The 18,107-nt window shown below is 32.3% G+C and overlaps 1 protein-coding gene across 1 annotated transcript; it reads left to right on the plus strand.

The window, feature by feature from the left end:
• Positions 1–10,305: 10,305 nt before the first annotated feature.
• LOC133303741 (uncharacterized) lies at positions 10,306–10,944 on the plus strand. The gene is made up of 2 exons (XM_061503707.1): positions 10,306–10,740; positions 10,846–10,944. The coding sequence occupies exons 1-2, from the start codon at positions 10,306–10,308 to the stop codon at positions 10,942–10,944; spliced, it is 534 nt and encodes a 177-aa protein (XP_061359691.1).
• Positions 10,945–18,107: the final 7,163 nt, after the last annotated feature.

The raw sequence follows: 18,107 nt of genomic DNA on the forward strand, positions 1-18,107 counted from the left end.
AAAATAAAAATTCTTTTACGTTTTTAATGATATGCTTAGTTTGTTCAAAATTGACGCGCAGTAGTTAGCTGGGAATTTTAGTTTTATTTTATTTTAAGATATCATGCGGCGAGTTTTTGCATGTCTTGCCTATTCCTTTTACGATCCCTCTAATATTATTAGCATATTTACTGTTGGTCTTTAAATAGTATATATCCACTTCCACTGCTTAAATTTCTGACTTCAAGCGAACGAAAGTATATTTATATTTTGTATAAAAAGGAAGTCTACTGACGAAGTCTTACAAAATATATGTTATCATGCCAACTGCCAAGAGTTCAAATGTAGAATTTACGAGTTTTTATTGAATAATGCGAATGTAGTCTGAAAATAAATTTTACGCTTAGTTAGTTACAAAATAATTAATACGAATAAAAGTATTTTTTAACCAATCAACCTGCTAGCAGTTAGTAATCTTTTGACAATGAATTGTGATCTTGGAGACATTATAATTAGGAGAAATCAACCAGTTTGAAAGACTAGAATCAACTGCAATTTCTGGCAACAGGGGTTTGGACTGAAGGACATTTGATTCATTGCAAGGTGAAGAATTCAAGGGCACGCTCGTATTTTGCTCTGGGGGAACATTCTCCTTCCTCCTGTGGTGGCGGCGGTGAATTAGAGGGGGAGGCGCGACGGCGGCAGTGGAGTGCGCCGCAGCGGCGGTGGTAGATAGTATGATGAGAGAGAAGGGAAGAGAGAGAGTGTGATGAGAGAGAAGGGAAAAGAGAGAGTATGATCAGAGAGAAAGGGGAGAGAGAAGGGGAAGTGAGGGTGTATATAAGGATTAAATCTGGATCGTTAGATCAAAAACCTAATTTAACGGTGAGATTGACTGGTTGTCACAATATCCTATATATATATATATATAGATATATATATATATATATATATATATATATATATATATATATATATTGTAACAACCAATTAGTGTTACTACCAATCAATTTCACGGTTAGATCAATTATGTTGATCCAACAGTTATATTTATTTCTATCTCTGTATGGTTATGATTTTTCATATTTAATATGAAAGCATTAAATATGAAAAATCATAATCATACAAAGGTGAAAATAAATATAAAGTATTAAATATGAGTGAATCATAACCATACAAAGATGGAAATAAATATAACTGTTAGATCAATATAATCGATCTAACGAAAATTAATTGGTAGTAACACTAGTTGGTTGTTACAATATCATTCTCCATATATATATAGGGGTTTACATTTTTGCAGCTGCTGTACGTGCAGCTGTCAAATATTTGCCATATATATACATTAAAACATTAAATATGAAGAATTATAATCATACAAAAAATGAAAGTATTAAATATGCAGAATCGTAATCATTTACCTGTCATTGCTGTATGTAAATCGGCCGTAGAAATAATTTTATCGTATATATATATATATATATATATATATATATATATATATATATATATATATATATAAAAGAAGCTCAAATGACAATATTTTTAAGTTTTTAACTACATTAAAGGAAAAAATATTTCTATTTTTATTATAATAATTACAAATTCATATCATATTTTCTCTGACACTCAATCTTTGTCTTTCTGTATTTAATAGTCTCATTGCTCTACGTTGTGCATGTTATAGACTAAACCCTCTCATTCTTTCCATTTTATTAGTTGAAAATTCTATTTTAATTTGATGGATATCAAATCAGTGATTTATGGATAGGATTATTTTGAAAATTTTAGCGTTTATCTGGCCGAGAACTACTAAATTTCAATGGGAAATTTTATCCATGGTGTTGATAATTATTTAATTGGAATTTTGATTGAACATGTCTTTATGGAGTGAAAATAATTTGTTTTGCTTTTAAGATTTTATTTTCTAAAATATATGAGTCTGTTTTAAGAAATATTTGCTACGTTAAGTGAAGAACTTAACACTATAGGTTTTCATGAACATGGACTTCGTCTTTGCTTTTATGACTTATGTAGATATTTGTCATAATCAAAAATTGAGATTTAGCATAGTTGGTAGATAGTTGAGTTTCTTAAGCATGCTGATAGGGATTCGGTCCCTGGCCGTATGTATGGAAAATATTTTGTTGGAATAAGTTTACTCACTTAATGTGCTTTCTCGCCTCAAAATGATTAGTATTCGGCTGTAGGCCGAAAGATACTTTGGGAAACCATTTTTTTTTTTTTGAGATTTAACACAATTTAATACCAAAGGTGCAACAAACGAAAGACATCCTTTTTAAATTATTTGGAACTGCATTATTTTTTCTTCTTCTAATTATCAGCAAATTCCCATCATGTTTGTGGGATTCAAGGTTCCACCACTGATCTGAAGTATAAATGAACATAAATTTGATTTATTTATTTCGTGAACATAAATGTTTCTTGCTAAATGTTTCTCAATAAGTCAGTTCCAGGCAGATTAGTCACTTGCTTTTTGTCCAACATGTAGCTGTCAAGATCAATAAATAGATCAAAATCATATCACATGTCTCTATTTTCTGCTTTCTTTTTGTTTTTTTATTTAAGTTTTACAAACTCTAAAATAAATTACACTGTCATTTATTATAAAAATTATTAATATGACTATAGTTGTTAAAAACCAGTCTTATTCTATATTAATATGTCTATAGTTGTCTATATTTTCTTTCATTTCATCAACACCCCATCCCAAGAAAGGACAAAAATGGCGTGGCTGTCACAACATTTAAAATAACGAATTTTAAGGTGTGAGTTGATACCAGAAAAAGACATAGTGCTGGTCTGATATGGTTGCCCTCCATTTTTTATTAAAGCTTCTAATGGCCTTGGAGCAGCCTTTTTTTGAATTTTGGTGTTCTACCATTATATTATATAATAAAGGACTCATAATCTTGTAGCCAATTTTGTTAAATGCGGACCTGACCGGTTGGGGTTCTATTGAAGAATCAAACTCTTGACCTAACATTAAAATCATATTAGGTCTATTTTTTATAATATTATATTATATTTATTACATATTTTATATAAATTTAATTAAACTAATTCAATCAATTATCCATTAGTGCAATCACATATATGAGATCATCGAAAAGGAAACAATCACTTAAAAAATGCGAGTTAGCCACATTGCAAACAAGTGGCTAAAATGTTTGTCATTTTAGTTAAAATTATTGTTTTTTTATTTGATATTTAAATTAAAAAAAATCTCTCATTTTCTTCCACCATAATTTCTATTGTGTAACTATTTCTTTCACTACAAAATAAAGTAATTTTGACTAAAATAATATAATTTTATATCATTTAAAAGAACAAATATTAATTTCAGTATTTTATCACAATTTGATGAAATGTGGCTAAATGTTGTGTTGCAATAAGCCTCAACTCGGAATTATTCTCGTAACGACTCAAAGAATTGGAGCTTATAGAGATATTTGGGAAGCCGACTCATTTCAAAGAGATAATTAGGGTTAATATACAAAAAAAATTTATTATTATTCTTTTCATTTAGCCACATTTAGAATTAGTTTGATAATATTTATTTAGCCACAATTATTTTTAATTTAACTGCTTTATAAGTGTGGCTAAATTTTTTAGTTCATCACAATTAAGGGTGTAAATGGGTCAGGCTGCCTAGCCCGGGCTACATTAAGCTTGGCTTGACCCGACCTTTCAGAAAAGTAGAGTAGACTTAGACTTTTAAGAAAGTCTTTTTAACAAATAGGCCGTAGGCAATTTTGTCAAGTCTGGCTCAAAGCCTTGTAGGCTGGCATATTTAACTTATTAAAAATAAAATAATAAAATAATATTTATTTTATGTGGCATGGCAAAGTACCAATACCAACCCTAATTTTTAGATGAATGACATTCTCTTGTAGACTTTATTTTAGCACCCAATAATTGTATTTTTCTTATTTTCCCCATTTCTTTGACTTTATTCATCTATGATATACATTCTAGAGCTGGGGTATTATGTTGACTCTTTCTTGTTTGTTATTTTTTTCTTATGAGAAGTACTAGTGCATGCATGAATGAAACTTTCTTTGCTCTATACAATTATTTTCTTTGCTTAGTATCTACAGTGGTAGGCCTACAAGGCTTGTAGGCCATGTCAGATTTTCTTATTTTTACAAATAGGTCGAGTTTGGCCTACAAATAAAGCTTTTAATAGGCTAGTAGGCCAGATAAACTGATTTTTTTTTTACGTAGGCTTGGGCCAGGAAAGCTAAAGCCCAGCCCAGCCCATTTACACCCCTAATCAAAATAGGAAAATGTGACTAAAAATGTCCAGAAGCTTTTCTTTGTCACATTTATGATTGTGGCTAAATATATGATTTTTTTTTAAAAAAAATAAAAATATTTCAAATTTTATAAATCATACAACGATAAAGATAATAATATTGAACATAGATCAAACACAAAATAATGAACACATTACAACGTGAACCAAACAATATATTTTATTTTGGATATGTATTTTTTTATTGATATCATATTTCCAATTCGTATGAGCTAATCAAGCTTTTTACCAATATCACATAAGGAAAATAATTGCCAAATAAAATTAGGAAAGACTTCAAAAAAAGCTCTGTAAGTTTTCTCATGATTATTTACCTCTTTCCTAAAATTTTGAATCATTTATCCTCCTGACTTAAAGTTTTTTTTATCATTTACCCACCTCACTTAGGGGGGTAAATGATAAAAAAAAAATACGGGTATAAATAATTCAAAAAATTTGTAAGGGGTAAGTGATAAATGAGAAAACTCATAGGATTTTTTTTGAAGTTTTCCCATAAAACTAATAAAAAGTTTTCCTTTGCACATCTACACTAAAAATTATCTTTTTTAATATAATAAAAAAAATTAACCTCTTAGTTCTACTAAAAAAAATATGACAGTACAGATTTTCCACACCAGACTTCTAGTATTTATTCTTATATGTATACTAGTGCTTTGAAACATTATTTATCCTATCACACTTGCATAGAAAACAAGAACCTTTAGCTTAATGATAATACAAAAATCAAATATAGTTTGAGATGATTTGAAAAACAATATGGTGTAATTCTTTTAGGAGGAAGTTATATTTACTACTATTTCAAGTTTACTACTCTTTACTACTTGATTGGTTACTGTTGGATCAATTTAAAATCAACGGTAAAAATGGAAAAAAGTAATTGCCATTTATTTCAAATTGATCCAACGATAACCAATCAAGTAGTAAGAGTGATAAAACTAAAATGGTAGTAAGTATAACCTTCTCATTCTTTTATTACAATTTTTTATAAGAAAAAAAAATTACATTAGCAGTGTAGAAACACCAGTGTTGCTACGCTGATATTTACCCCTCAGGAATTTTGCCTACAGAGAATCTATTTCATTGTGAAAGCGCCAAACCAATTTCAATATGAATGCATCATTCATTATGTTTAACCGTTTCAATCCCAACCCACCAATCTCATTTGGCAGAGTTAGATTATCTCATCCAATAGCATGGGGTCTACGAGTTGCCTCTATGCCCCCTCAAATAAATCTCCTATGAATGTTTTCAATATCATCACAAATGTCCACATGGAGTTTGCCATACTGCATATGGAAATAAGGTATCGAATATAAGACAGATTGGGACAACGCAAGCCTACCTGCTTGTGATAATGTTTGTTGCTGCCAGCCACCCAACTTTGATTTAACTCTGTCAATAATGTGCTAATAATATTGTTTACTTGCACGCCCATACATCATCTAAGCACCAAAATACCTACCTTTATGAACTTGTTTAAAGCCACATCTCCCTATAATATCCCGAGCAAGTTGCTCTGACATGTTCTTGGAGAAAAAACACTTGTCTTCTGAACACTCAGTTTCAAGCTAGATATCTACTAAAATAAATTAATACATCTCAGCACCGCATCCATTTGAGATAAAGATTCCTTCGCAAACAACATGAGATCATCGGCAAACATGAGATGGGAGATTGGGGGACCACCTCTGCCGAATTTAATGTGCTTCCAAATCTTTCTTGTCACTACTGTATTAACAATACGGCTTAATTTCTCCATTGCCAACTCAAATAAATATGGAGACAGAGGTCTCCTTGGTGAATACCCCTAGATGGATTAAAATATGTCGTCTGGCCTCCATTCCACAACATACTGACAGAGGAAAAGGTGAAGACAGCCATTAGTAACTTACAATAGTGATCTAGTAGATGTATCTCCTGAAAAATATTTTTTAGGAAATTCCAATTCAACCGGTCATAGGCTTTCTCCAAGTCATCTTTGATTACCTTGAAAGGACGTTTGCTATGCATCTTATGCATATATGAATCAATTCATGAGCGATAATAATATAATCATGAATCTGCCACTTTGAGAAGAAACTTGCTTAGCAAGGAGATATGAGGCACTCTATGATGGGTTTAAGCCTATTGACAAGAAGATTACTAAGTAACTTGTACATAACTGAGAAAAGGAAGATTAGCCAAAATTGGCTTATCAAAGATGGTGCTACTTGCTTCGATATTAACACAACAGAGTATAATTGACATGACGAATAAGCTCAAGGTGTTTCCACATCTCACAAATACTTGCACAAATTTGGTCCTTTAACCTGTCCTAGTTTCTTTGAAAAAAGATAGCTAGGTATCCATCCCTCCTTAGTTCCTTATATGATCCCATATCAAATAAAAAATGCTTAATTTCCATTGTAGAAGGCATATGAGGCAAGAAATTAAGCTCTATTTGTGCAAGATTAGGCCACATGCTACCTGAGGAGATCCACATTCTGTTAACATCATCCTCATGAAACAGATTATTAAAGAAAGAGCATGCCAACTCACGGAGGCGTTAAGGATCTTCAACCCAACTACTAGTGGCATCCTTCAACAGGCGATCTTATTTACATTCCTTCTGGCAACAGTTTTAAGGTGATAGAACCTTGTGCTACGATCCCCATCAACAATCCACTTTTACCAGGACTTTTGGAACCATAATTGTTCCTCTCTATCAAGAACAATGTTCAACTCCTCATAGCAGTATTTTTCTAGTTGGTGTAAGGAATTATATTCATGCTGTAGAAGTTGTGCCTGAAGCTTTTCTAGGCTCGTCATCAACTCGCTCTTCTTTTGGAAAATATTTCCATAAACCTCCTTATTCTACCTCTGCAGAGGCTGAACAAAATCACCAAGCATCTGATTAATCTGACAATCACGCTTCCAATCTCTCTCCATAAGATGAGGGAACTGAGGATAATTTAGCTAGTCTGCCATAAAACAAAAAGGTCTAGGCACACCCAACTACTTGGCTAACCAGCAACGCGAAGGAGCATGAGATGATGATCAGAATAGGTATGGACCAGATTGCTAACGTTAACATGTTGAAATTAAAGATGCCAGGCTGCATTGACACAAACGCGATCTAATTTTTTGTAAACACGCGGAAGGTGAGGCTGTTAGGAATGTGGCTTCCATACCCAAGAGGGGGGTGAATTGAGTATTACAAGATTTTCGCAAAAGTCCCCTTCTAATTTCTAAATAATCATTTCAAGCAAACTTTGATATGAGGAAAGCTAATCAATACATTCAAACAATCCATAATATATAATATATCACAATTATAGTAATTATTCTAGCACGTTCAAGATATCAAAGAAGCAATTAAAGTGCTAGAAATAAAAAGTTTAGAGTTTAGAGAACTGCAAACATAATATATCCTGGTTCGGTCACCACCACTTGTGACCTACGTCCAGACTGAAGCCGCTCGATGAAGTCTTTCACTAATGGCCAAGCTTCACGGGTGCTTGACAAACCTTTACAATCTTCCAAGACTTCGGGTTCTTGGATACCTTACAATCTCCAAGTTTACGGGTACTTGGTAATCTTACAATTCACTCCAAATTTACTTAGGTATTTGGCTACCTCTCAAATAATGGGTCTCACAACCCTTTCAACTCAAGAATACAAGGAGGAAAATATTTGAAAATGAATATACACTCTCAAAGTGTGGATAAACAAATTGAAGCACTATGGGTATATGAATTTTCAAGATATGTGCTCAAATATGTATGATCTTTGAAAGATATGAAAGAATATATAAAATGATAGTGTAGAAGCTCTCAAAGTATGCTTAATATATGTAGGAATAATGTCCAATACGTTTTAGAGTCATTGGGAATGCATATATAGTATTTACATTGAAAACTATCCGTTTATAGTCGTTATATGCATTATGTCACAGTGGTAATCGATTACCAAATGGTGGGAAATCGATTACCTCAAATGGTAATTGATTCCCAACCTGACAACAAGAACATTATTTCGTATTTTTGGCATAACTTGTGTTATACTTGTCGGATTGATGTGATCTTGGTCTCGTTGGAAAGATAAAAGAGAGATATACAACTTTTATGAAGAACACAAAATCCAAATCCATCATCTTGGATACGAAAAATTGTATGGAAGGAAACAACAAAATTATACAACAAATTTTAAGTTCAAATGTGTTCTGCCTTGCTTCCAACCACTTTTTATGAAAAATCTTGACTTGATAAATATGTTTTGAATTTATAAACATGTCAAGGATATTTTCCATGGGTTTTTCAAATTTCTTTCAAGTATATAAAAGTTATAATTATGCAATTCAAAAACACGTTTACTTTGAGAAAAACTTTGAGCTCATGCAATGCAATCTACCATATACACTCACATATTTTCTAAGTCCTAAAGATATATTCTAAATATGATTTCAGACTTATCTTCATGTCTTGAGTCTTGGAACTTTACTTGAGCTTGATGCTGTGACTTGTTGGATATGACAAGGCTTGATACTTTGTTGGTTCTAATCATTTTTCACCATGGTTATGATAGTGTGCTTCTCTTAGATGTTGTCTATAGTTTGTTGTCTTTGATCTTGGTGTTGCTCTTCTAATTATTCTTTTTTGCTCTTGATCCAATGATCTTGCCACTTTGATATATCATTACTCTTCTTGTGTGGCTACATCATACATCTTTAATATCCACATATGATTGATGTTTTTTGCTCTTGATTAATACTCTTCTCTCTTTGTTGTTGCCACTATGTAATCATCAAAACATATATTGTATATACAGAGGCCACTTAGGGCCTTTCTAGGTGAAAAAAGTACAAGAACTCGGTAGATCTTCCAAATTCCAACCCTCCAATCTAGCTCTAAACCTGTCACACTTAGTAGGATTTGGTAGATTACCTCCCTTCTTTTCTGCAATACTTGCAATCTCATTGAAATCCCCCGCCACCATCCATGCTCATATGTTTTCCACTGTTGCAAATCTTCCCATAGAGACTGACAAATATGATTCTTTGGGCTGGAATAAACTGTAGTAAAATCAAATTTTTGCTTACCTGGGATGCATACACGAGAGTGAAGAAACTGAGAAGATTGACTCGCTATGTCAACATATACATGTTCTAACGACCACAGCCACCAAATACCACCCATAAATCCTTGAGCCTCCTCTACGGTACAATTGTCAAACCCATTTTATTTACTAACCACCTGTAATTCAGCCTAAGGGTGCAAGTCTCTACAAGAACAATCAATTGAATTGAATATTTAACTACGAACAACTTCAAGTGCCTCCCTAGCTCTTTCTTGGCAGCCCCTTTCACATTCCATATAAGGAATGAACATATCATTGAGTCAGAGAAATAGCAGGCTCGATGTTCCATACAAGGAACTTAGGTATTTAATTAAATAAAATAAATATTTAGTTTATGTTTGTTTTATTTAATTATTATTGCTTTTAATTGTCTTGTATTTTATAATAAATTAGTTAAAACAATATTGTTGCCAAATTAACCTTTGTTGTGGATAATAATTTATTGTGATGTATAAAGATGAGTATATTTGTTATTTATGCGAATATTCATCGGCTCAAAGGAAGTTATTATTTGGCCAAATAATATATATACATGTGGTAATAAATACATGAATATTATAAAGATTTTCCATGTGAGCAATAGTTTGTCTAAAGGAAAGTTGTAGCTTGACATGATTTTTTGTCAATGTTTGATTGCTGCATTGAGAGTACCACTTACAGATTGATATTTTTGGTCCAAAGATCAAATGTCGATGTTATGCTAGGTATATTGTAAATAGGCCCACCTTGCTTTGGATTGTTTGTCAATGTCATGTATGTGTATTTTATTTTAATTGCGTATTTGGTATGATATGGATATTAAGTATGTTATCTTATTTTCTCTCTATACAGTTTCTGCTACTACTGTTAATAATAATATGACTTAAGAAACCATGATTTCTATGTTGAAAGGGATGAACTTTAAGTTATGGAAAGAAATTATGGAAATTATTCTTGGTTGCATGGATCTAGACCTTGCGCTAAGGATGGAGAAACTCACTTCCACTACAAAAAATCCAAACGTGGATAACATTGAGAAGTGGGAGCACTCTAAATGCATGTGTCTGATAATCATGAAACGCTCCATTTCAGAGGTGTTTAGAGGCTCTATTACTGAGAGCACTGGTGCTAAAAGGTTCTTCAAAGAGATTGAGCAATATTTTGCCAAAAAAGAAAAGGCAGAAATGAGTAACGCATTGGCAAAACTTATAACCATGAGGTATAAAGGAAATGGGAATATAAGGGAGTACACATTGGAGATGTCTAATCTTGCGAGGAAACTCAAGGCACTAAAGTTAGAGTTATTTGATGATTTTCACATGCACTTGGTTCTCATTTCTCTTCCTACACAATACGGTCAATTTGTAGTGAGCTACAATATCTAAAAGGACAAATGGACCCTTAATGAGCTTATTGCTTATTGTGTGCAAGAGGAAGAAAGGCTTCAGAGAGAAAAGACTGATAGTGCTCACTTGGCATCAACCTCTCAAAATAAGAGAAAGAAGAGAGCTAAAGACATTGCAGATGAATAACCCATTCTAAAGAAGCAGGATTAAGGTATTTATTTTCTATCTTTGCACTAAAACTTGACATATGAAGAAAAAGTGTTCCATGTATGCCACATGGTGTGAAAAGAAGGGTAAGACTCTTTTTTGTTTGTTATGATGTTAATTTAGCTTATGTACCTAAGGATACCTGGTGGGTAGATTCTAGTGTTATTACTCACGTAATTATGTCTATGCAAGGTTGCTTGTGGAGCCGATAGCCAAATGATGCTAAAAGATACATCTTTGTGGGCGATGGCAAGAAATTTTTCGTAGAAGCTATTGGGAATTTCATATTATTATTAGAGACTGGTGTTTATTTGGATTTGATTGAGACTCATGTTGCACCATCATTTAGACAAAATTTGGTTTCTATTTCTAGTTTGGACAAATATTGTTATTTTTGTTCCTTGGAAATAATAAAGTTGGTCTTTTTCTAAATTCAAATGTTATTGGTACTTGTTCTTTAATTGATAATCTTTATATGCTTGATACTGTTACTTTTGATAATGAAATTTTGCACTCTAGTGCATGAGATACAAAGCTAAAATTAAATGAAAATTATGCTATTCTTTGGCACAAGTGCTTAGGTCATATCTCTAAACAAAGAATTAAAAGGTTTGTCGATGATGGACTTATTGAACCCCTTGATATGAATGACTTTCAAGGTTGTATTGAATGTATTAAGGGGAAATAGACAAATACAAAGAAAGTAGGTGCCACTAGAGTTATTGACGCCTTAGAACTAATTCATATAGATATTTGTGGGTCATTCCTTACAGCCTCTTGACAACAATATTTTATTACGTTCATAGACGACTATTCAAGATATAGTTACCTATATCTGATACATGAGAAGTCACAATCACTAGATGTGTTCAAAAAATATAAAAGCCGAAGTTGAACTCCAACTAGGCAAGAAAATTAAGGCTATTAGATCTTATCGTTGTGGTGAATATTATGGTAGATCTGATGGATCAGGTGAATAACGTCTAGGACCCAATGTGGAATTGTCCCGCAATATACAATGATAGACAAACCTACCATAAATGGTGCAATGAGGAGAGAAGAAATAGGACTCTTAAGGATATGGTAATAAGCATGACCAGTCTAAGGTGGAATCTAAAGGTAAATAGTGTTTAGTTGCATGCTTAAGGAATATATGATATAATTGTTTCAAAATCATATGTAATCCAAGTGGAGATTGTTAGGAAATTTTATTTCCTAATATAAATGTGGCCTACACATTTAAATATCAATTATATCATGCTATTTAATTAATGGGTAACTTAAGTGATCAATATAATAGATCGCAATCATCCTAATTTGATATGGGCTTAATGAATGGATATCTAATATTTGACCCAATTAGGTGTAATGAGTGCCAAATGAAATACTATATATAGGTCAAATCAATTTCAGTTTCTTTCTTTCTCATCTAGAGAAAATATCCTCTAAGGATTGATTTGACTAAGAAGACCAAAGCTCGTAAGGAATGGCCAAAAACTCAAGAGAATTAGATATACATAGTTGCTACAATGGAGACAAGTACACCTTATTTGTTTTATATTTTTCGATGATCCAATATGACATATATGGGCCTTATTAAGTGATGGTGTTCACCATAAGGATTAAGAAATTAATTTCCACAGAGTCACTTTGCCATTAATTCTAGAGAAAGGCGAAAGAGGTGTTCCACTATAGGTGGCACTAGCTACCCAATCCACAACAAGATTAATCATACGCTCCATACCACCACAGAGACTAGTCGGCCATTGGTGAAAGCCTAATTCCGCTACGCTGCATATATCGATGGCTAAAGAAGGATCGCCATAGTTTTAAATAAATATGAAGAAAAACTCAATTAATGAATTAATTTAAAATAAATACCTTAAACCCATTATTCTTATGGTCAAAAATATATATATGGGTTTCACCTTATGCAGCAATTAAATTTGGAAAATTATAACCATATAAAAGTAGGTAATTGTATTAAATATGGAGAATTATAATTAATCAATGGTTCAAATTTAATTATTGTACGTACAACAACTATAGTTTACCTATATATATATATATATATATAGGATCTTTTGACACCAGTGTCAAAATTGAAATTTGACATCTCATCTGAGAGCCGTTAGATAAAAAAGGATCAACGATTCTGATTTGTAAGCATGTGACACCATTGATTTTTTTGATCCAACGGCTATCAGATGAGATGTCAAATTTAAAATTTGACACTGATGTCAAAGGATCCTATATATATATATATATTTATATATATATGTATGTATATATGTATATATGTATGACATGATCATTTGAATTGTTGTCAAACTAAAAAGTTTGACACAAATCCTAATTAACCATTTATTACCGTCAATCTGACAGTTATAATTTATTAAAATAAATAATTAATTAATTAATAAGTATGATCCAATAAATTATAAATGTTAGATTCACGAAAAAAAATTTGATACCAGTGTCAAAGGGTATATATATAGGGGTAGGTTCTTTTTACACTAGTGTAAGACTAACAAGTCTTACACCACATCTCAACCTTTGATGGACAGAAATCATCAATTGGTTTTGTAGTATAATTAATGATTAATCTTAATTAATTCATATGACTTCCTAAATTATAACCGTTGGATTCATAGAAATCAACGGTTGAGATGTGGTCTAAGACTAATCTTATACCGGTGTAAAATGATCATGGTCCATATATATATATATATATATGGGTTTAAATTGTCTCCTTTTACCCGAGACAATTATCTTATGCCAGTGAGCATAAAAAATTGTGTCATTCTTTTTCTTTTTTTGAAAAATGATGGGACCAACATTATTTGTTTTTATGGCATGATGCAAGCTATATCTTCTATTAATTAAAGGAGATTAATAAATATCTCTCTCTATATATATATATATATATATATATATTGTGCTTTTTAAAATTTCGTGTCTATATACAAATATATGGGTGTGCATATGCTCCCATGTGTGTTATCCTAATATAAATTGTATTAATGTCGTATATATTAGGAAAAAAAATTATTTCGATATAATTCTTTAATTTTAACTTAAAATTTCATCATATTCACAATGGTGATAACAACTTCATATCTTTAATCATTTGTACAATGCTAATACTAAACTGTAGTGGTCATCTTGTTATTTGCCTTTACATTTTTCTTAAACTCTGTTGTCTATTTAAATTTATTTCTAATTATTTTAGACAAAAGAAAGTTGAAGATGGATTTTATTATAAATAAATGTTAGGTGACAGTCTAAAACAGGAAAAAGAAATCCTTAAAATAACGAATTCCTCTTTTTATTTTATTTAAATCTCTTTGGAGTCTCCCTCCACATGTATAAATAAAGAAGGGGAAAAAAATCATTATTTAACATTACCTTGTTCGTTTCTCCTTCCCTAATTCCTAAAATAAAATCCTCCTTTTTTGACTCATTCTTTACCTAACATCCACAAATTGCATATTTTTATATTTTATTTAATCACATGATAAAAGGTTTCTCCAGGATGCTAGCTTGACGACGGAGTGATTCTTTCAAGGAATTTTTTTTTTTAGAAATTCACTCCGGTTGTAAATGAATCTGCAGGCCAATTCAGGCTTAATTTAACCTAAATAGGTTAGATTTGTATAAATTATTTCAAATTTGGCTTAACTTGTTATAATCTTAGTCTACCTTGTTTTTATAAAATGCAAGCTTGGCTTGGCTTATCAAGTCTACCAAGCCTATAAGAATGACATGTTGCACTTCGTAAAATATATGTTATAATTATTTTACTTATTTTGTATATTTAAAAAAATAGGCAAACCAGAGTAGTGGTAAATCTGTTCTTTTATGATTGAAATGTTATGAGTGCGAATCCAGGAAACAGCCTCTTGCAAGGAGAGTGGCTTTTTTTTGTATATTTAACTTGGTTGAATATATTTCTTTTCTATGCACACAACAACTCAAAATATTAACAATTTAACTATCTTGTTGGAAATAAAAAAAAAAAAATTAAGGAAGTAGAATGCTCACAAGAAATAAAGATACATATAACACCCATAAGTCAAATGATATTATTTTTTAATAGAAATTTTGAAAAGAACGATTTTGTCAATGACACAAGAGAGAGCACAAAGTAAAAAGAATAAAGACCTACTATAGCTGCAAATGTCTTGAGAGTCGATGGGTAAGTAATGAGTGGTTTGGAAGGAAAGAAAAGTTGAGAAAGGGGCATGAGAGTAACGAAATATGGCGAATGAGGGAAGAAAGAAGAGCGGTGACAGGGAAGGAATTTAGGGTTAAGAAAATATGTGTTTGTCAAGTGAGAAGAGGAAAAATTACGGAAAATTAAAAAATAACAAGATATTATTTTATTAAAAAATAACAATATATTTATTTATTAAAAATACAAGATATTATTTTATTTAAAGTAAAATACAATATTATTTATTAAAAAATGATATGGGGCTAGAGACTTAAAGGTCAAGCTTGCTAAAATCGACTTGTGACCTAATTTCTAAATAAGCCTTTTGAATTAGGGTTGGCAAAACGAACCAACCTGGCTCGACCCGGCCCAACTCGCATTCAACCCGTAAAAAACGAGTCGGGTTAGGGTTGGTCCGAAAAAATAAACGAGCCAAAAAATTCAACCCAGCCTGACCCGAGCCGGGTTAGGGTCGGCTCGCGGGTTGGCTCAAAAAAAGCTCGCGAGTTAGCTTGAAATGATGCAGTGGGTGGCTCGCAGGTTGGTTAGCTCGAAATATTGGCTCACGGGTTGGCTCAAAAAAATTGATTTATCCGGACTACCCACTATGTATGTTATTGACTCCCTACCCTTGCCCTCTTCCTCCAACACCATATGTGATGCTTCTACAAGGTTTACCCAAGTACCTTTCCAAGGTTAAAAAATAAAAACAGGAAAGAAATAGTACATCGTAATTATCAGGACATTGCAAAGGTATATCAGTAACAATTAAAGAAAACAAATAAATAATAATTTCCTTAAAGAAAACAATTATCTTTAAAAGCTGTGTTTAGTGGAATTCCCATATGAGTTATCAGAGGAAAATGGTCCAAAAAGACTGATCCTCCAAGAAGAATTACTCAAAGGGAATAAGCTTTTTCGGTCTTTTAATCATTTCAATACTTAAGTTTACTTCTCTTATACTTTCTTCTCTCTTTCATTTTCAATTTTGTTTTCAGATATATACTATTTAACCATCATGGAGCTCCAACACTCAGATTGTTATGAAGACTCGTCTACAACCAGCAAATGTTCTCACTTCTTTCTTTCTTATCCTTCCAGCTAAACTTTTCCTCTATTAAATAAATACATGAATTCAAATTGGTGTCTTATAATCTTTTCCTCTATCATGTGAACTTTTCTGTCAATATGATATATATAATTGTAGAGCCGAAACAAACAAAACCACAACCAAATTGCAAATAACAAATACACAATTGACAAAAACTCCTTAATAGAAAGTCTCTATACTATACACAATCTAGGCTACATAAATCGATCAAAAGAGGCCCATACCTACAGAATTCAACACTACATAACTGCCAGATTATAGCTCAACTAAGTACTCTCTCAAAAAGTAATCCCAAAAAGAAGGCCAAAAATCACACACCTAATCATTGATTAAAAATATACTGTGAAGATCTTACTGTGAGAAGACCTTACTGTGAACTGGTGATGGTGATGGTCGCATGGTTCTTCGATTGCAAAGGGCTGTCCGAGGAAATGGTGATGGTCGCAAGCTCGCAGCTGCTATCGGCTTGTGGACTGAGTGAAATGGGTTCGGTTGGGCAAAGGAGCGACTGAGGACTGACGATGAAAATGAAATGCTAAAGGGGGCAGATTAGCTCATTATGGTTGGACAAAAAAAGAACGAGAAAGAAAGGGAACGACGATGCTTAGCGTAGGGCAATTTTGTAATTTTGATATTATTATTTTTAATTAAAAAAAAAAACCAACCCGTGAACTGACTCGTTTGACCTGTGAGCTGGCTCGTTTAAGTTAGGGTTGGATCGAGTCGGGTTGAATCGAGTTGACAGCTTATTTAAGCCAACCCAACCCGACTCATTTAGGACGGGTTGCGAGCCAACCCGATCGTTTTTGCCAACCCTATTTTGAATAGTTTAAGCCTGTACTATTTTTTGAAACAGACTAAGCCAAAACAAGCCAAGCTATAGATCCCTGAGAAGGCATTCGACTCATTTACACATCTACCTGTGGTTAATTATTTGATGGAGAGGTTGCTTTTATTAAAAAAATAAAATAATTAAATAAATACATGCATGGAACATGCATTGAAAAATAATAAAACCGAGAATTAAAAAATACAGTAGAAAAAATTCAAAAAGATGAAAAACTATTCTTTACTCTTTACCCAATAAAGTTTCATTACACAAGAAATGGTTGAGTTCGATTAAAAAAAAAACTCATTTAAAGTGAATTTGTTTTTAAAATGCAATAAGCAATAATGTATTCGTTCTTAAATAATTTAGCGTATCGAAATCATAGTATATTTTAGATTAAGTTAAAAAGTAAAAATGTTTTTGTTTACTCACTTCAACATTAAGATCACTATAGTAGACATCCATTACAATTAAAAAATCACTCCCTATTCAATCCGGCTTGGAGTTTGGTTGACTGGGTTCTCATTAAGACTTGGCTATTGCTCTGCTTTAAAGGCTGAATTTTGGAGATTCCTCAAGAGGTTGGAGTTAGCCTGGAATGCGGAGGTTGGAAACATGTAGTATTTGAGAGTGGCTCAAAAAACGTTGTTGCTGTTCTCACCAAGGCTAGTAATAAGGCTCAAGAAATGAACCTGTTGATGCGTATTCGAGCATGGATCCAAAGAGATTGGAATGTCATATTTACCCACTCCTTCAGAGAAGCTAATGCTTGTGCAGACTGACTTTCCAATTACCCACTTGATCATCACGAGGAAGAAGACTTGTTCTTGTTCACTGAGCCTCCTCCTGGAATTAGTTTATATGTGTTAGCTGACACGTCAGCAGTTAATTATTCCCATAGGATTGCTTTGTAATTCTGTTTTGGTTGTTTGGCCTTCATGTTACCAAAAAAAAAAAATCACTCCGGATTAAATCCCACTTAGCGA

This window comes from Gastrolobium bilobum, unplaced genomic scaffold (genome assembly GCF_033153095.1).
Source record: "Gastrolobium bilobum isolate Gb01-03AN ecotype WA unplaced genomic scaffold, APGP_CSIRO_Gbil_v1 utg17830, whole genome shotgun sequence".
In the NCBI taxonomy this organism is placed as follows: Eukaryota; Viridiplantae; Streptophyta; class Magnoliopsida; order Fabales; family Fabaceae; genus Gastrolobium; species Gastrolobium bilobum.

Bases quoted from the DNA above. Each gene is read 5' to 3' on its own strand.
- LOC133303741 (XM_061503707.1), top strand. From the start codon at position 10,306: ATGATTTCTATGTTGAAAGGGATGAACTTTAAGTTATGGAAAGAAATT. The intron at 10,741-10,845 runs GTTCTCATTTCT...TGTGTGCAAGAG, and splicing joins ATGATTTTCACATGCACTTG to GAAGAAAGGCTTCAGAGAGA.